Here is a 16,637-nt window from a genome sequence, read left to right as displayed (position 1 = left end):
GGCTGCCAATGCCACAAATAATATCACCACCAAAACAGTTTGTCATTTTCTCCTCCTCCTGCATGCCCACCTCATTCAAGTTGAAACCTTAAATATTTTCATCCAATGAATCAAATAGAAGAAGCTGTTGTGAATATCTTGGAATGCAGTGGCTTACAGAACTAGGTGTCAGAATAGACAAACATAATTTACGAAACGGAAAGTCTACAATAGAAAAGATTAACTGAAATGGCAGCAGAGTAAGACTCAGACTGACCGAATAACTGTCAGATGTCACATCATCATGCTGTGACGGAGTGATGTGCCATACAGTCCATAACATCCTCCGGTTCCTTCCCACTAATACACTTTCCGGAGATAAATAATGGACAGTTGTGATTTGTGTTTGGTAGTACTATGGCTGGGGCCAGTTGTAGTATCGCTACTCTTACTTGCAGCACCCACATTTCTTCTGCTAGATACTCGGGGGGAGGGGGGGTTCTGTATTTATATTACCCTATGCATTGCCAATTCTTTTTTCTCTTACCATAGATTTTCATTACATTTTTCACTCTCCAAAAACAGTGACCAAAAATGCTAGGTAAAGTAAACCAATTTATTGATATGTAAAACCGCATTAGGTAGCTTGTCTTCAAAAAATAAACAAAAAAATGAATTTTTACATTGCTTTTTAATGACGACGCTGCATAATGTTGGCAATAGTAATAGGTTGTCTGACAGTCGATGTCTGCGAAGACAAAGGTGTCTGTGATAATATCTGTGGAGATCTCTGACCAGACAGGTTCCAGATACTTCCATGGCTTGCTGGTGACACAGACTGTGAAAGCGGGTAGAGAATATTGTGCTGTGAAGATCCAACATTTGATCTGTAGAGAAAAAGATAATTTTTAGTAATACACACTGTATAATGCCTTGAAAAAATATTCATACCCAGTGAACTTTTCCACATTTTTTCACTTTACACACACAAACTTAAATGTAGTTTGTTGGGATTTTATCTGAAATACCAACACTAAGTAGTAACTATTTGTGTAAAGCAAATAATGGTTTTCTAAATATTTAAAAAAATATAAATCTGGAAATTGTAACATACATATATATTCAACCCCCCTGAATTAATTTCCTTTGGTGAAAATCTTTTGGGCTACATCTCTACCAGCTTTGTACACCTAGAGACTGAAATTTTTGCCCATTTTTTTTGGCAAAATAGCTTTAGCTCAGTGAGACTGGATGGAGATATCTGTGAATAGCAATTTTCAAGTCCTGCCACAAATTTTAAATAGGATTTAGGTCTGGACTGTGAGTGGGTCATTCAAACACATGGATATGCTTTGTTCTAAACAATCCATTAATCTGGCAGTATGTTTAGGGTTTGTGTCCTTCTGGAAAGTGAACCTATACCATAATCGCACATCTTTTGCAACCTCTAACATGTTTTTCTCCAGGATTGCCCTGTATTTAGTTCCATCCATCTTCCCATCAGGTCTGACAAGTTTCCATACCCACAGCATGATGCTGCCACCACCATGTTTGATGGTGGGTATGGTGTTTTCGGGTTGATGTGCAGTGTTAGATTTCCACTACACATAGCGTTTTGCATTTAGATGAAAAAGTTCTACTTTAGTTTCATCCGACCAGAACACCTTCCACATGCTAGCTGTATCCCCTACATGGCTTTTTGCAAACTGCAAATGGAACCTCTTATGGCTTTCTTTCAAAAAATGGCTCTTCTTTCCACTTTTCCATAAAGGTCAGATTGGTGGATTATTGCATAGATTCTCCCAGCTGAGCTGTGATCTCTGCACCCTCTCAAGTGACCATGGGCCTCTTGGCTGTTTCTCTAATTAGTGCTCTCCTTGCTTGGGATGTCCGTTTATGTGGATGGCCATGTCTTGGTAGGCTTGCAGTTGTGCCATACTCCTTCCATTTTTAGATGATTAATTAAAACAGTGCTCTGTGAGATGTTCAGAGCTTAGGTTATAAAAAAGGAAATAGCCCATCTGCCTTACTCTTCTCTACAACTTTATCCCTGACCTGTCTGGTATGTTCCTTGATTTTTATGATGATATTTGATCCTTAATGTTTTCAAACAAATCTCTGAGCAGCTATAGTTATACACAGAATAAATTATACAAGGATGAACTGAATTTACTGATTAGGAGACTTCTGGAGGCAAATGGTTACACAGGATTTTTATTTAGAGATATAGGGGGCTGAATACAAATGCACATCATAATTCTCAGATTTATATTTTTTTCAAAATATTTTAGAAAATCATGTATCCTTTCATTTACACTTCACAAATAATTGCAACATTGGGTTGGTATATCACACAAAATTCCAATAAAATACAATTAAGTTTATGGGGTGTAACGTTAAACAAATTGCAAAATTTCACGAGGTATCGATATATTATTTTGAACAGGTTTTTCAAGGCACTGTAAATGATCAAATAATTGTAGAAAAGGCAACAAAAAAACCCCAACATCTGTAACTGCTTATTTAAGCCCAAATTTAGGAAATAGGTTTCATTTTAAGGGACTTGCATATGTGACATCTACCTATCTATTGATCTATATACAATAGTGTGCAAAAGTTTTAGGCAGATGTGAAAAACGGAATTACACTTACCAGTAATTCTCTTTGTAAGAACCCTCCATGACAGCACAAAGGAGGTTGCCTACCCACCGTAATAGGGACAGGAAGCACAAAGAGGTTAAATTGCCCCTTCCCACCCCCTATACTCAGTGTTTTTCTCTAGGATCACACCAAGTGAATGCTCAAAAGGGTTTTATTTACACTAAGCACTAAAGTAATATACAATAACAAAAGAGTGACAATTACCCGTGCTGTCGTAGAGGGTTTCTAGAAAGGGAATTAACGGTAAGTCTAATTCCATTTTCTCACCTCACCCTCCATGACAGCACAAAGGAGAAATACCAAAGAATTTAAACTAGGGAGAGATGAATGGCTAAAGGACTTTCCTTCCAAAAGCTAGATTTCCAATAAGCATTAAGTCTAGCTTATAATGCTTAGAAAAAGTATGAACCAAGGACTAAAGCCTGCTTTACTCCTTACAATTTCTCGTGCGATCGCATTTGCGATTGCACCCGCCCACATCGTTTGTGTGGCACGGGCAATTTGTTGCCCGTGTCGCACAATGCTGTAACCCCCGTGACACGTACTTACCTTCTAAACGACCTCGCTGTGGGCGGCGAACATCCACTTCCTGAAGGGGGAGGGATGTTCGGTGTCACCGCGACGTCACACAGCGGCCGGCCAATAGAAGTGGAGGGGCGGAGATGAGCGGGACGTAAACATCCCGCCCACCTCCTTCTTTCCGCATTGCCGGCAGGACGCAGGTAAGCTGGGTTCATCATTCCCGGGGTGTCATTGTACGATGAACAACAGAACGTGCGATTTTTAGAAAATGAGCGACGTGTCAGCGATGAACGAGAAGGTGAGTATTTCTGCTCGTTCATAGCTGTCACACGCTACGATATCACTAACGAGGCCGGATGTGCGTCACTTATGACGTGACCCCGCCGACATCTCGTTAGATATATCGTAGCGTGTAAAGCCCGTTTTTGTGACGGCTCTGTAGATTATTTTCAATGGAGACAATTGCCTTCTCAGCCTGGGAGACAGACATGGTTGTTGTGGAGTGTGCTCTCACATTCTCTGGGGAAGATAGATACTGACAACTGTAAAGGCCACGTCTCACTAAGCAACATCGCTAGCAACATCGCTGCTGAGGCACGACTTTTGTGACGCAACAGCGATGTTGCGGTGTGTGACATCTAGCAACAACCTGGCCCCTGCTGTGAGGTCGCTGGTTGTTGCTGAATGTCCTGGACCATTTTTTAGTTGTTGCTCTCCCACTGTGCAGCACAGATCGCTGTGTGTGACAGCGAGAGAGCAACAACTGAATGTGCAGGGAGCCGGCTTCTGCGGACGCTGGTAACCAATGTAAATATCGGGTAACCAAGAAGCCCTTTCCTTGGTTACCCGATATTTACCTTCGTTACCAGTGTCCGCCGCTCTCACGCTGCCTGTGCTGCCGGCTCCCTGCTCCCATAGCCAAACTACACATCGGGTAATTAACCCGATGTGTACTCTGGCTAGGGGTGCAGGGAGCCAGCGCTAATTGGTGTGCGCTGGTAACCAAGGTAAATATCGGGTTGGTTACCCGATATTTACCTTAGTTACCAAGCGCAGCATCGCTTCCATGCGTCGCTGGGGGCTGGTCACTGGTCAGATCTGCCAGTTTGACAGCTCACCAGCAACCCGTGTAGCGACGCTCCAGCGATCCCTGCCAGGTCAGGTTGCTGGTGGGATCGCTGGAGCGTCGCTTAAGGTAGCTTTACACACTGCAACATCGCAAACGACATCGTTGTAACGTCACCGGTTTTGTGACGTAATAGCGACCTCCCCAGCGAAATTGCAGTGTGTGAAACACATCAGCGACCTGGCCCCTGCTATGAAGTTGCTGATCGCTACAAATGGTTCAGGACCATTCTTTGGTCCTTTGTTTCCCGCTGTGCAGCATGATCGCTAGAAAGTTTCAGTGTGTAAAGGGGACTTAAAACACTGGAAACGAGTGATGTGTCACAATATCTGTCAATCACTATTCTCTGTCAGTCGGTCTCTCCCTCTCGGTCTCTATTCTCTCTCTGTCGGTCCGTCACTATCTCTGTCCCTCTCTCACAGTCTGTTGGTCATTTTCCCCTCCTCTCTCATACTCACCGATCCCCGGCGCGGCGCTGCACGGCATTCACACTGCTGCAGCGGCTTTTACTATTTTGAAAAAGCCGGCCGCTCATTAAACAATTTCGTATTCCCTACTTTCCCCGCCCACAGGTGCCTATGATTGGTTGCAGTGAGACACGCCCCCACGCTGAGTGACAGGTGTCTCACTGCACCCAATCACAGCAGCCGGTGGGCATGTCTATACTGTGCAGTGAAATAAATAATTAAATAATTTAAAAAACCGGCGTGCGGTCCCCCCCAATTTTTAATACCAGCCAGATAAAGCCATATGGCTGAAGGCTGGTATTCTCAGGATGGGGAGCGCCACGTTATGGGGAGCCCCCCAGCCTAACAATATCAGTCAGCAGCCGCCCAGAATTGCCGCATACATTATATGCGACAGTTCTGGGACTGTACCCGGCTCTTCCCGATTTGTCCTGGTGCGTTGGCAAATCGGGGTAATAAGGAGTTATTGGCAGCCCATAGCTGCCAATAAGTCCTAGATTAATCATGTCAGGCGTCTCCCCGAGAAACCTTCCATGAATAATCTGTAAATTACAGTAAATAAACACACACACCCAAAAAAATAATTTATTAGAAATAAAAAACACAAACAAATTCCCTCATCACCAATTTAATCAGCCCCAAAAAGCCCTCCATGTCCGGTGTAATCCACGGACCTCCAGCGTCGCTTCCAGCTCTGCTGCATGCAGGTGACAGGAGCAGCAGAAGACACCGCCACTCCTGTCACCTCCACGCAGCTAATGAAGACAGCCGCGCGATCGGCTGAACTGTCACTGAGGTTACCCGCTGTCACTGGATCCAGCGGTGGCCGCGGGTAACCTCAGTGACAGTTCAGCTGATCGCGCTACTCACCGCCGCTCCGGTCAGCTCCACGCAGCAACTGACGTGAGTAGCGCGATCAGCTGAGCTGTCACTGAGGTTACCCGCGGCCACCGCTGGATCCAGTGACAGCGGGTAACCTCAGTGACAGCTCAGCCGATCGCACTGCTGTCTTCATTAGCTGCATGGAGCTGACAGGAGCGGCGGTGTATTCTGCAGCTCCTGTCACCTGCATGCAGCCCAGCTGGAAGCGACGCTGGAGGTCCGTGGATTACACCGGACATGGAGGGCTTTTTGGGGCTGATTAAATTGGTGATGAGGGAATTTGTTTGTGTTTTTTCTTTCTAATAAATGATTTTTTCGGGTGTGTGTGTTTATTTACTATAATTTACAGATTAATCATGGAAGGTTTCTCGGGGAGACGCCTGACATGATTAATCTAGGACTTATTGGCAGCTATGGGCTGCCAATAACTCCTTATTACCCCGATTTGCCAATGCACCAGGGCAAATCGGGAAGAGTCGGGTACAGTCCCAGAACTGTCGCATATAATGTATGCGGCAATTCTGGGCGGCTGCTGACTGATATTGTTAGGCTGGGGGGCTCCCCATAACGTGGCGCTCCCCATCCTGAGAATACCAGCCTTCAGCCGTATGGCTTTATCTGGCTGGTATTAAAAATTGGGGGGGACCGCACGCCGGTTTTTTAAATTATTTAATTATTTATTTCACTGCACAGTATAGACCCGCACACCGGCTGCTGTGATTGGGTGCAGTGAGACACCTGTCACTCAGCGTGGGGGCGTGTCTCACTGCAACCAATCATAGGCGCTGGTGGGCGGGTAAAGCAGGGAATAAGAGATTATTTAATGAGCGGCTGGCTTTTTCAAAATAGTAAAAGCCGCTGCAGCAGTGTGAATGCCGTGCAGCGCCGCATCGGGGGATCGGTGAGTATGAGAGAGGAGGGGAAAATGACCGACAGACTGTGAGAGAGGGACAGAGATAGTGACGGACCGACAGAGAGAGAATAGAGACCGAGAGGGAGAGACCGACTGACAGAGAATAGTGATTGACAGATATTGTGACACATCGCTCGTTTCCAGTGTTTGACTAGCTAGGTTGTTCTGCAAGTCCGGATCGCTGTTGCGTCGTTGGCCAGGTTTACCTGTTTGACAGCTCACCAGAGACTCACCAGAGACTTTGTAGCGATCCCGGCCAGGTTGGGATCGCTGAAAGTCTCAGTGTGTAAAGGGGCCTTTAGTGTGACGGTACCTTAAGCCTCAGTGATAGCATTTTTGATCCAATTTGCTATGATGCTCCTGGAAGCTTTCTTCCTCTTGTTTTGTCCGGAATATTGACTAAAGAGATTATTTTGTCTGCCCTCCAGGATTGTGTTTGCTGGAGATAATGAATGATGATTTTGCGCATGTCCAGAGAGTGGAATCTTTCTCCTTATCATCCTTCGGATTTTGGCATAAGGATGGAAGAACTATTTCCTGAGACCTGTGAAATTCTGATGATACCCTTTAGTAAAAAGGATGGATCCAGAAGAAACACGATCCTTTCATCCAGTATTCGGAGATAGGTTTCTCTGATGGATGGAGCCTGTAACTCACTGACTGATTCTTCTTGACGATATTATGGCTACCAGGAATGCTGCCTTCCAGGAGAGTTTATTCAAGCCCATAGCAGTCAAGAGGCTCCAAGGAAGGCATGGTCAGTCCTTTAAGTGGAATGTTAAGATCATAGGGGGGAAATGTGTTGGATTTCCTTGGGAGAACCGGAGATGCTGCTGTCATTAACTTTTTAATCCACCAATGATTTGCTAGGTCTGGGTCAAAGAATGAACTAAGGGTTGAAACTTGGACCTTGAAGGTACTGGGTCTCAGCCGTCTCCTTAAACCCTCTTGCAAAAATTCCAAGATTCTAGCAATATTTGGATGGAAAGGGTCAGGAGTAGATCCACACAGGAGTTGAAGGTCTTCCATACTTTCCCATAGATGGAATTTGTTACCAGTTTTCTACTTTTTTGAAGGGTATTTATAACCCTATCCAAAAGGCTTTTTGCCTTTAGTATTTCGGCTTCAGAAGCCAGGCCACCAAGCAGAAATTTTCCAGAGCAGGATGAAAAATGGGACCCTGATGTAGAAGGTCGTGGACTGGAGGGAAGATGATGGGGTCCTCAGACTTCAGCATGTTTGGAATCCCAAACTATTTCCTTTTGGGCCGGAAGGGTACTATGGGAATTGTATTCACCCTTTCCATCCTGATCTTTTGAACTGTTTTTGCCAACAACAGAATTGGTTGGGGGGCGGGGGGGCGTAGACGAGCCTGAATTTCCATGAATGAGCAAATGCATCCACTGCTATACACCCGTTGAATTGATTCAGGGAGAAAAATAAATCTGCTTTTGTATTCTGGCTGTTTGCAAACTAATTGACTTCTGGTTGTCCACATTTATTTATTCAGCAGGAAAGTTTCTGTCTTCAGACTCCAGTCACTTGGATGTAGATCTTTCCTGCTCAGAAAGTCTGCCTGTATGTTGGTGGAGAGCTAATAGGGACAGAAGGTGTTCAGACCAGGCAAAGATTCTTTCGGAAATCTTTCTCAGACTTCTGTACTTTGTGCTTCCCTGATGACAAAGGTGAGCCACCATTGTAATGTTGTCGGAATTATTTTTACATATATCCTTCGGAATACCGCTACTCTGAAGGTTTCTACCACCGCTTTTAGCTCTAAGAAATTTGAGGATTGACTACTTATTTTTTGTAACTTGAGAGATCACAGTCCCCCATCCTCTTCAGCTGGCATTCGTCATTATCAATGTTACTGGAGATTGAATCCACGGTACCCCTTTCTTAAAATTTCCTGGTCTCAGCTGCCAGTTCAGAGACGATTTTACCTGTGTAGGCAGGAAAATCTTTTTGTTCAGGCATTTGGGGGATCTGTTCCAGAGAAACAGATTGTAAGACTGAAGGGTCCTTGTGTGAGCCTGAACTCATGGGATCATCTGAATGCAGGATGTCATAAATCTCAGAATGGTCATGGTGAATCTTAAGGAGATAATATTTTGCTTCTGTAGAGCTAAAATTCTGGACCTTAATTGTATTGTTTGTCTTCTGTAAGGAGACATGTTTGTTTCTGCAAATTTAATAGAATATTTTGTTGGATGATGGGTCTAGACTTTATTCGTTAAATTGATTAAGCATCCAACTGACCGTGGCCCGGCCCAGCAGACATCCTCAGGATGAGACTTCACCCCTTCCAGGACGCCAATTACATGTGGAGGAGGCCATTAGTAAAACCCTTTTCCAGCTAGGATGCCATCACATGCTCAGGAACCCAGGAATCCACATGCTTTCCACGGTGCAATGCAACCCGGAAGTGACGTCATCGTGAGGCATCTGGCACTTCCAATGCACATGTGCTGCATGTCTGAGTAAGGGGAAGGAGGAAAGAGACCAGGGATCTGCAAGAGGACCCTGGCCAGCCACTGCTCAGCATTACCCGCAGGAGCTGGAGAGCAGTGGGGTCCTGTTTACTGTGGAACAGGAGCAGCCTAAGGGAGGAAGGTGCACGAGCGATCAACCAAGCCGCCTGGGTTCCAGGTAAGAGGACCGCTCACCGGTCATTTCTTCTAGGGGACCTCTTAATGCCCCTAGGGACAGGAAAAACACTGAGAATAGGGGGTGATTAAGGGGCAATTTATCCTCTTTGTATTTCCTGTCCCTATTAGGACGGGGAGACAATCTACTTTGTGCTGTCGTGAAGGGTGAGAAAAATTATGCAAAGTAAGATTGCTTAAAAAAATAAAGTGTACGTTTATTTTTATCAATTAAGAAAATGCACAAAGTGAATGAACAAAGGAGAAATTACTTGGTGTGACCACCTTCTGCCTTCAAAACAGCACCAAGTTTTATAGGTACGCTTGCACACAGTTTTTAAACAAACAAACTCTATGTGGAAGTTGGTCCAGACATCTTGGAGCACAAACCACAGATCTTCTGTAGATATTACTCACTCAAATCCTTCTGTCTTTTCACGTAATCCCACACATATTCAATTATGTTGAGATTAAAGCTCTGTGTATGCTATATCAACAAATTCAGGACTCCTTGTTCTTCTCTACACTGAAGATATTTCTTAATGACACAGGCTTTTTGTTTGGGATCATTGCCCTGCAACAGAACAAATTTGCAGCAAAGCAGACACCACTGTAATGGCATTCTAGTAAAGTAGTATCTGCCTTTATTTCTCAGCATCGAGGACACCATTAACCCTGACCAAATCTCCATTTACCAAAATGTAACCCCAAATTTGAAAGGAACTTTTACAATGCTTCACTGTTGCTTTCTGCCACTTATTGTACCACTCTCCAGTAAACAATCTACTTTCTGTTACAGCCATTTATTTCAAATGTTGTCCCCAAGTACTTGCTAGCAATTTTCTGCACCTCAGTTCCCATGTTTTTGTGCATAGTTGAGAAGCTTAGGCTTGTTTCCATTGCATTTGGCCACAATTCTCACATAAAGACCACTTCTGGCCAGACTTCATATGGGTGTAGCTGGGTCCTATTGATTGCCACCAGTTCTGAACAAATGGCACTGCTGGACATCTTTTGATTTCGATGGGAAGCAAGTATGTTGTGTCTTTCATCTAAAGAAGTAAGTTTCCTTGATTGACCACAGAGTCTACAGTCTTCAACGTTGCCCATTTTTGGTGCTTCTTCAAAAGAGGTTATACAGCATATTTTGAAACCTCAATCTGCTTTGAAATTTTTGATTGGAAGAGACCTTGCTGATGCAGTATAACTACCTTGTGTCTTGTTAGTGTGCTCAGTCTTTCCCACCCAATTTTAAGCCTTCTATACAGCCATTTATGTTAATGACTATGCATCAACCTGAATATAAAAATGATGATCATATGATCATTCTCACTTGTGTTCACATAACTGTTTACCCACACACTATGATCCTACAAGATCCCTATCTTTGTGCAAGTGTACCTAGAAGAAATGATGTGGTTTTGATTTGGTCTAAAAATTGGTACTACTTACCGGTAATTAGATTTTCCATAGCCACGACTGCACCCAGAAGAGAGGGTCCATCCACCCCGAAGGACTGGAAACCAATAGCTTTTAAAAGGTGGAGCCTCTCTATACGCTTCAGTGGTTTACAGAGCATGAGAGGACTTCCGCTTGGTTAGTATGACACATATTAGTACACATATTTAAGAAATTACATTATTTCCGACATGCATAGCTGACATATATGCCACTCCCATATCCATTTGTTTTTTCTTGCGACACCCATGGACAAAAGGAAAAATTCTCTACTTTAGTGACAAAGGACCAACACCAAAAGTAGGTAAGAACAGAAATAAGGGAGGGAATATTGAGAGTGCTGACGTGGCTCTGGAAAATCTAATTACCGGTATGTAATACCGATTTTCCCCATCTCCACGACAGCACCCAGAAGAGATAGCAAGGAATCCTCTAGGGAGGGACCACCGCCTGTAACACCTTTCTCCCAAAGGAAAGATCATTAGCACCAAGATCCAACCTATAGTTCTTAAAAAAGGTAGATGGGCAATACCATATGGCAGCTTTATAGATCTTCTCCAGAGAGGCGTTAGCTTTTTCAGGCCAAGTGGTGGAAACGGCTCTAGTGGAGTGAGCCCTTAAGCTCAAGCGAAGATCTTGATCCCCTGCTCTGTATGTCAGAGTGGTCCCTGCTTTGCCCTATCTGGCTTGGGTCCCCTTTGACGCCGGCTGGCCTCTACCGTGACAAGATTAAAAAGAGTGGTAAGTTTTCTAAATTCTTTGGTCACCTCCAGGTATCGTAAGAGGCATCTCCTAATGTCTAGGGTGTGAAACTCCCTCTACTTGTCATTCCTGGGGCTATCACAAAAGGAAGGGAGCACGATCTCTTAGAACAGGTGAAACCTAGAAACTACCTTTAGTAAAAAGGCTGGATCTGTTCTAAGGATTATCATATCTGAAAGCATCTCCGAAAAGGGCTGGTTTATTCAGATAGCTCTTACATTGACTAGAAGGATAGGGGAGCTACAGGCTAACAAAAGTGTGGTCTTGAGGGATAGAGACTTAACCATGCACTCTGCCAGGGGTTCAAAGGGGGGCCTGATTAAAGCCATCAAAAGTAGATTTAGATCCCATGGAGGTGAATGGGGCTGAGGTATTAATACAGATCGACCCATTGCCTTTACAAACCTTACCACCCAGGTGTGATCCGCCACCTTCCAGTCAAAGAGCACCCCCAATGCAGATATATGGACCTTGAGTGTACTCAAACTCAACCCTATTTTTCGCCCCTTCTGTAGGAACTCCAGGATAAAAAGCCAATATACTGGCTGTCTTTTCTAATGGATTGATTCCTGAGAATTCTAAAAAAACTCCCTCTAGACCCTGCCATAAATGTTAGTAGTGATTTTTTTCCTACTCCCCATTAATATGGTTATCAAGCTATCTGAAAAGCCCCTAGATCTTAAAAGCTGAAGCTCAAATGCCACGCTGTCAAATGAATCATAGAATATTAGTGTTGGAATGGACCTCCTGGGTCACCTAGTCCAACCCCCTGCTCAAACCAGGATTCACTAAATCATCCCAGACAGATGTCCGTCCAACCTCTTTTTAAAGACTTCCATTAAAGGAGAACTCACAACCTCTCATGGCAGCCTGTTCCACTCGTTGATCACCCTCACTGTCAAAAAGTTTTTTCTAATATCTAATCTGTATCTCCTCAGTCTTTCCTTGTGAAAATGAGAATAAAACTGATCCCTCTACAGTGCGACAGCCTTTAAGATATTTGTAGACAGCCATTAGGTCTCCTCTCAGTCTTCTCTTTTGCAAGCTAAACAATCCTACATCCTGTAACCGTTCCTCATAGGACATGGTTTGCAGACTAGTCACCATTCTGGTCACTCTTCTCTGAACTTGCTCCAGTTTGTTGATGTCTTTTTTAAAATGTGGTGCAAAGAACTGGACACAATATTCCAGATGAGGTCTGACCAAAGAGGAGTAAAGGGGGGTAATGACTTCATGTGATCCAGACTGTATGCTTCTGTTAATACATCCTAGAATAATGTTTGCCTTTTTTTTCTGCTGCATCACACTGTTGATTCATGTTCAGTCTGTGATCTATTAGTATACCTAAGTCTTTTTCACACATGCTGTTGGATAGCTCTATTCCTCCCATTCTGTATATGCTCTTTTCATTATTCTTGCCAAGATGTATGACTTTGCATTTCTCCCTGTTAAAAAACATTCTATTAGTTGCTGCCCACTGTTCCAGCTTGTTCAGATCTTGTTGAATCCTCACTCTCTCTTCTCTAGAATTAGCTATTCCTCCTAGCTTTATGTCATCAGCAAATTTAATCAGTTTACCCTTAATTCCTTCATTTAAATCATTGATAAAGATGTTGAACAACACGGGGCCCAGGACAGAGCCCTGTGGTACCCCACTTGAGACAGTCTTCCAACTAGATGTGCAGCCATTTATGACCACTCTTTGACTATGATCACTAAGCTAGTTACAAATCCATCTAACAGTTGCCTTGTCCTTTCCACACTTGGTCATTTTTTCAATAAGGATTGTATGAGATACTTTGTCAAATGCTTTGCTGAAGTCAAGATATACTATATCTACTGCATTTCCCTGATCCACCCAGTCAGTGATTTTGTCATAGAGGAAATTAAGTTAGTCTGACATGACTTATTAGTTACAAACCCATGCTGGCTCTAGTTAATAACTTCATTCTCATCCAGGTACTTGCATAAATGTTGTTTAATAATTTGTTCAAAGATCTTTCCTGGTTTGGGAGTCAGGCTCACAGGCCTGTAGTTCCCTGGGTCCACCTTCTTCCCCTTGAAATGAAGGCTCTTCAGGTTGGGGTGCTGGACGGAGCTCTGGAATAGTAAGCCTGGGACCTCCGGAAGGACCCATGGGTCCTCTATTGAGATCAGGCGAAGTCCAGTGAACCATGACCTTCTGGGCGAAAAGGGGGCTAAGAGAACTGCTTCTGCTCGGTCTATCCGAATCTTCCTTAAGACAACCGGAATTTGCGAAATGGATGGAAAAGCATAGACTAGACCCCCTGACCAGTCCTGTAGTACGGCATCTATCCCGTGAGGGGAGTCCCCAGGGTGTAGAGAAAAAAATAATCTCTTGGTTTTACTGTTTGTCCAATCGGCAAACAGATCTATACATGGCCTGCCCCACCTAAAAGCAATCCTGTCGAATATTTATTGATCTAGAGACCAATTGTACTGACTCAGCTGGTGATGGCTGAGGAAGCCTGCCCTCAAGTTTTCTTTGCCTTTTAGAAAATTTGAGGACAACCACCTAAAGTTTGATTCGGCTAGAACAAATATCGACTCTGCTACTGCCATGAGCCTCCTGGACCTCGTGTCCCCCTGCCTGTTTACGTGGGCTACTGCTGTTATGTTGTCCCACAAGACCTATACATTGTGTCATGCTAAGTCCCGCAATGCTCCACCTTGAGCGCCAGTTTTATGGCTGATAGCTCTTAGGTTGAAAGATGCTTTCTTTAATTCTCCTGACCATTAACCTTGAAGGACCTTCCTTCCAGTGTGAGTCAGCACCCACAGAGGCTTGCATCTGTTATAATAACTGGGTTCTTGATATCCCATGGCACGCCTCTGCAGAGGTTGTCTCTTTTCAGCCACCACTGTACTGACTCCATGGTGGACTGGGAGATGGAAATCTTTTGGTCCAGCCTGTCTCTGATCTCCATTTCCTTTAAGATTTCCCATTGAGCTTGCGAAAATTGCTTTTGGCCCGGATAACAGGATGTTAGAGATCCAAGGGCTGATATCACTCTCCTGAGGGTGGTAACTGGTTCGATTATCAGGTTCTGTACCAATTCCTCTAGTCTTCCTATTTTTCTTCTGGAAGTAATGACCACTGATGTCTGGAATCCAAGATAATGCCTAGGAATATCTGTATCTGTTTGGGGTCGAGTCTTGATTTTTCTGTATTTATAAGCCAGCCGAGCTCTGCTAAAATATCTGAGACCTGACCTGTCGCCTCCCTGAAGCTTGACTGGGAACTTCCTACCACTAAGAAGTTGACTAGGTAGGGTATGAAAAGGATATCCTTCTCCCTGATGTGTGCCGCCATTTCTGCCACGAGTTTTGTAAATACTCTGGGGCAATTGAGAGACCGAAAGGTAGGGTTCGAAAATGCAGATGGGTAAGCCGATCCTAAAGATATATTGCTACCCTGAGAAACCTCTGATATCCCTGAAAAATAGGCACATGATAATAGGCATCCTGGAGGTCTATGGTTGCCATGAAAAATCAGGGTATAGAAGTCTTACTGCCATAGAGACTGCCTCCATGCTAAAGTGCTTCTGTATTATAAATGGAGTTAGACCCTTCAAATTTATGATGGTTCTGAAGGATGCATCTGGCTTTTTTTTTTTACTAAGAAGAGTGGGCTGTAAAAACCTTTCCCTTTTTCTCCTTGTGAAACCGGGGTGAGCATGCCTTTCCATAACAAGAACCTCACTTAGTCTTCCAAGGCATGCTGGCCCCCCTCAAGCTCTGGGTATTTGTGATAATGAAGATGTCTGGGGAAAGGACGGTAAACTCGAGCTTCAATCCCTCAGCTACTGTGCCCAGAATCCAACGGCTTGCTAAAATGTTCTCCCAGCCAGGAAGGCACCTCAACAGCCTTCGACCTACCTGGGTCCTGGAGTCATTGTCTTCGGTGTTTTCTGAAGGCCCTGGAAAAAAGACCCTCCATTCTGGATTTCTTTCTTCTGGGTCCCTCCTTCCAGTTCTGACTTCTCTTTTTCATGTCTTTGGGCTGCCTATTTCTCCTGCCAGGATTAAATGATCTCCTAAAGTCTGGGAGGTTAGTCTTTAGGAAACCTTTCTTGGAATCTGATGCCTTCTCCAGTATTTCATCCAGGCCCTTTGCGAAGAGGAGTTCTCCTTCACATGGGACCCCACAGAACCTTGACTTGTAGTGGAAGTTTCCCTTCCATTTCTTCAACCACAAGGCTCTCCTGGCAGAGTTTGAAAGGGAACAAGTCCGAGCCTCACAGCATCCGCTGATGCATCAGCCAGAAAATCTGCTGGTTTTGTAATAACTGGGAGACTAGACAGCAGCTGGTCTCTTGGGCACTTTTCCTTTATCTGTGTTTCAGGCTGACCCAGCCACATGCTCAGAGATCTAGTGGTGTACGTGGCTGTAATGTTGAGTTTGAAAGTTGCTGATCTCAATTCCCAGGCCCTTTTCACGAAACTGTCTGCTTTCTTGTCTAAGGGATCTTTCAGTAATCCCGCGTCATCGAATGGGAGAGACGTACTCCTGGATAACTTGGAGACGGCGGCATCTATTTTCGGGATTTTGTCCCACACTTCAGAGTCATCTGAATCAAATGGATATTTTCTTTTAATTTCTTTCAGAATGAAGACCTTTTTATCCGGTCTCTTCCATGCCCGCTTGATTAAAGCTACGATGTTATTATGGACTGGGAAGCATTTATCTTTACGTGCCTCTAGCCCCCCAAACATTATGTCCTGAATGGATCTGGGCTCTCTGACGTCCTAAATTCTCATGGTTACCCTCACTGCCTTTCTTAGCCTTCCCGTATCCTCTATTGGGAAGCACGGATGTCTTCTTTCAATGTCTGAGGATCATGAGGATGAGGAATGATCTGAATAAAATGTATTGACCTCGCAGTCTTCTCCGTCCTCTTCTGGGCTGGAGTCTCCCATGGCCATCTGTCTCCCTGAAGACCTGTCCGACATAACCTCACTCAGATATCTTTACCTCATCCTTAAAAAGGGATATAAAACTCTCTAAGAGGGATGGGGACTCCTCCGAACAGTGTCTTGTCTATGCAGGCCTGACACAACTTCTTATAGATAGTGGCCAGCTTAGTTCTACATAGGGAACATTCTCTATGTTTTGTCTTGGACAGTGATTTCTTAGGCTTATCCTAGACAAAACAGAACAGAACAGACATGCAGACAATCAGTCACAACTGCATCAGGGA

The 16,637-nt window shown here is 44.2% G+C and overlaps 1 protein-coding gene across 6 annotated transcripts in view; it reads right to left on the bottom strand.

The window, feature by feature from the left end:
- Window positions 1–581: 581 nt before the first annotated feature.
- The window catches only part of LOC142301811 (putative E3 SUMO-protein ligase RNF212), a 94,963-nt gene continuing 78,907 nt past the window's right edge, over window positions 582–16,637 (bottom strand). For all 6 annotated transcript variants that reach the window (XM_075342836.1, XM_075342834.1, XM_075342835.1 and 3 more), the window contains one exon: window positions 582–866. In XM_075342836.1, the coding sequence (XP_075198951.1) occupies window positions 671–866 (196 nt within the window). In that variant the 3' untranslated portion in view covers window positions 582–670. The remainder of the gene's footprint in view (window positions 867–16,637) is intronic.

The sequence above is a fragment of the Anomaloglossus baeobatrachus genome, chromosome 4 (genome assembly GCF_048569485.1).
Source record: "Anomaloglossus baeobatrachus isolate aAnoBae1 chromosome 4, aAnoBae1.hap1, whole genome shotgun sequence".
Lineage (NCBI taxonomy): Eukaryota > Metazoa > Chordata > Amphibia > Anura > Aromobatidae > Anomaloglossus > Anomaloglossus baeobatrachus.
The sequence above is the reverse complement of the archived record's forward strand: the minus strand, read 5'-3'. Positions and strand labels throughout refer to the sequence as shown.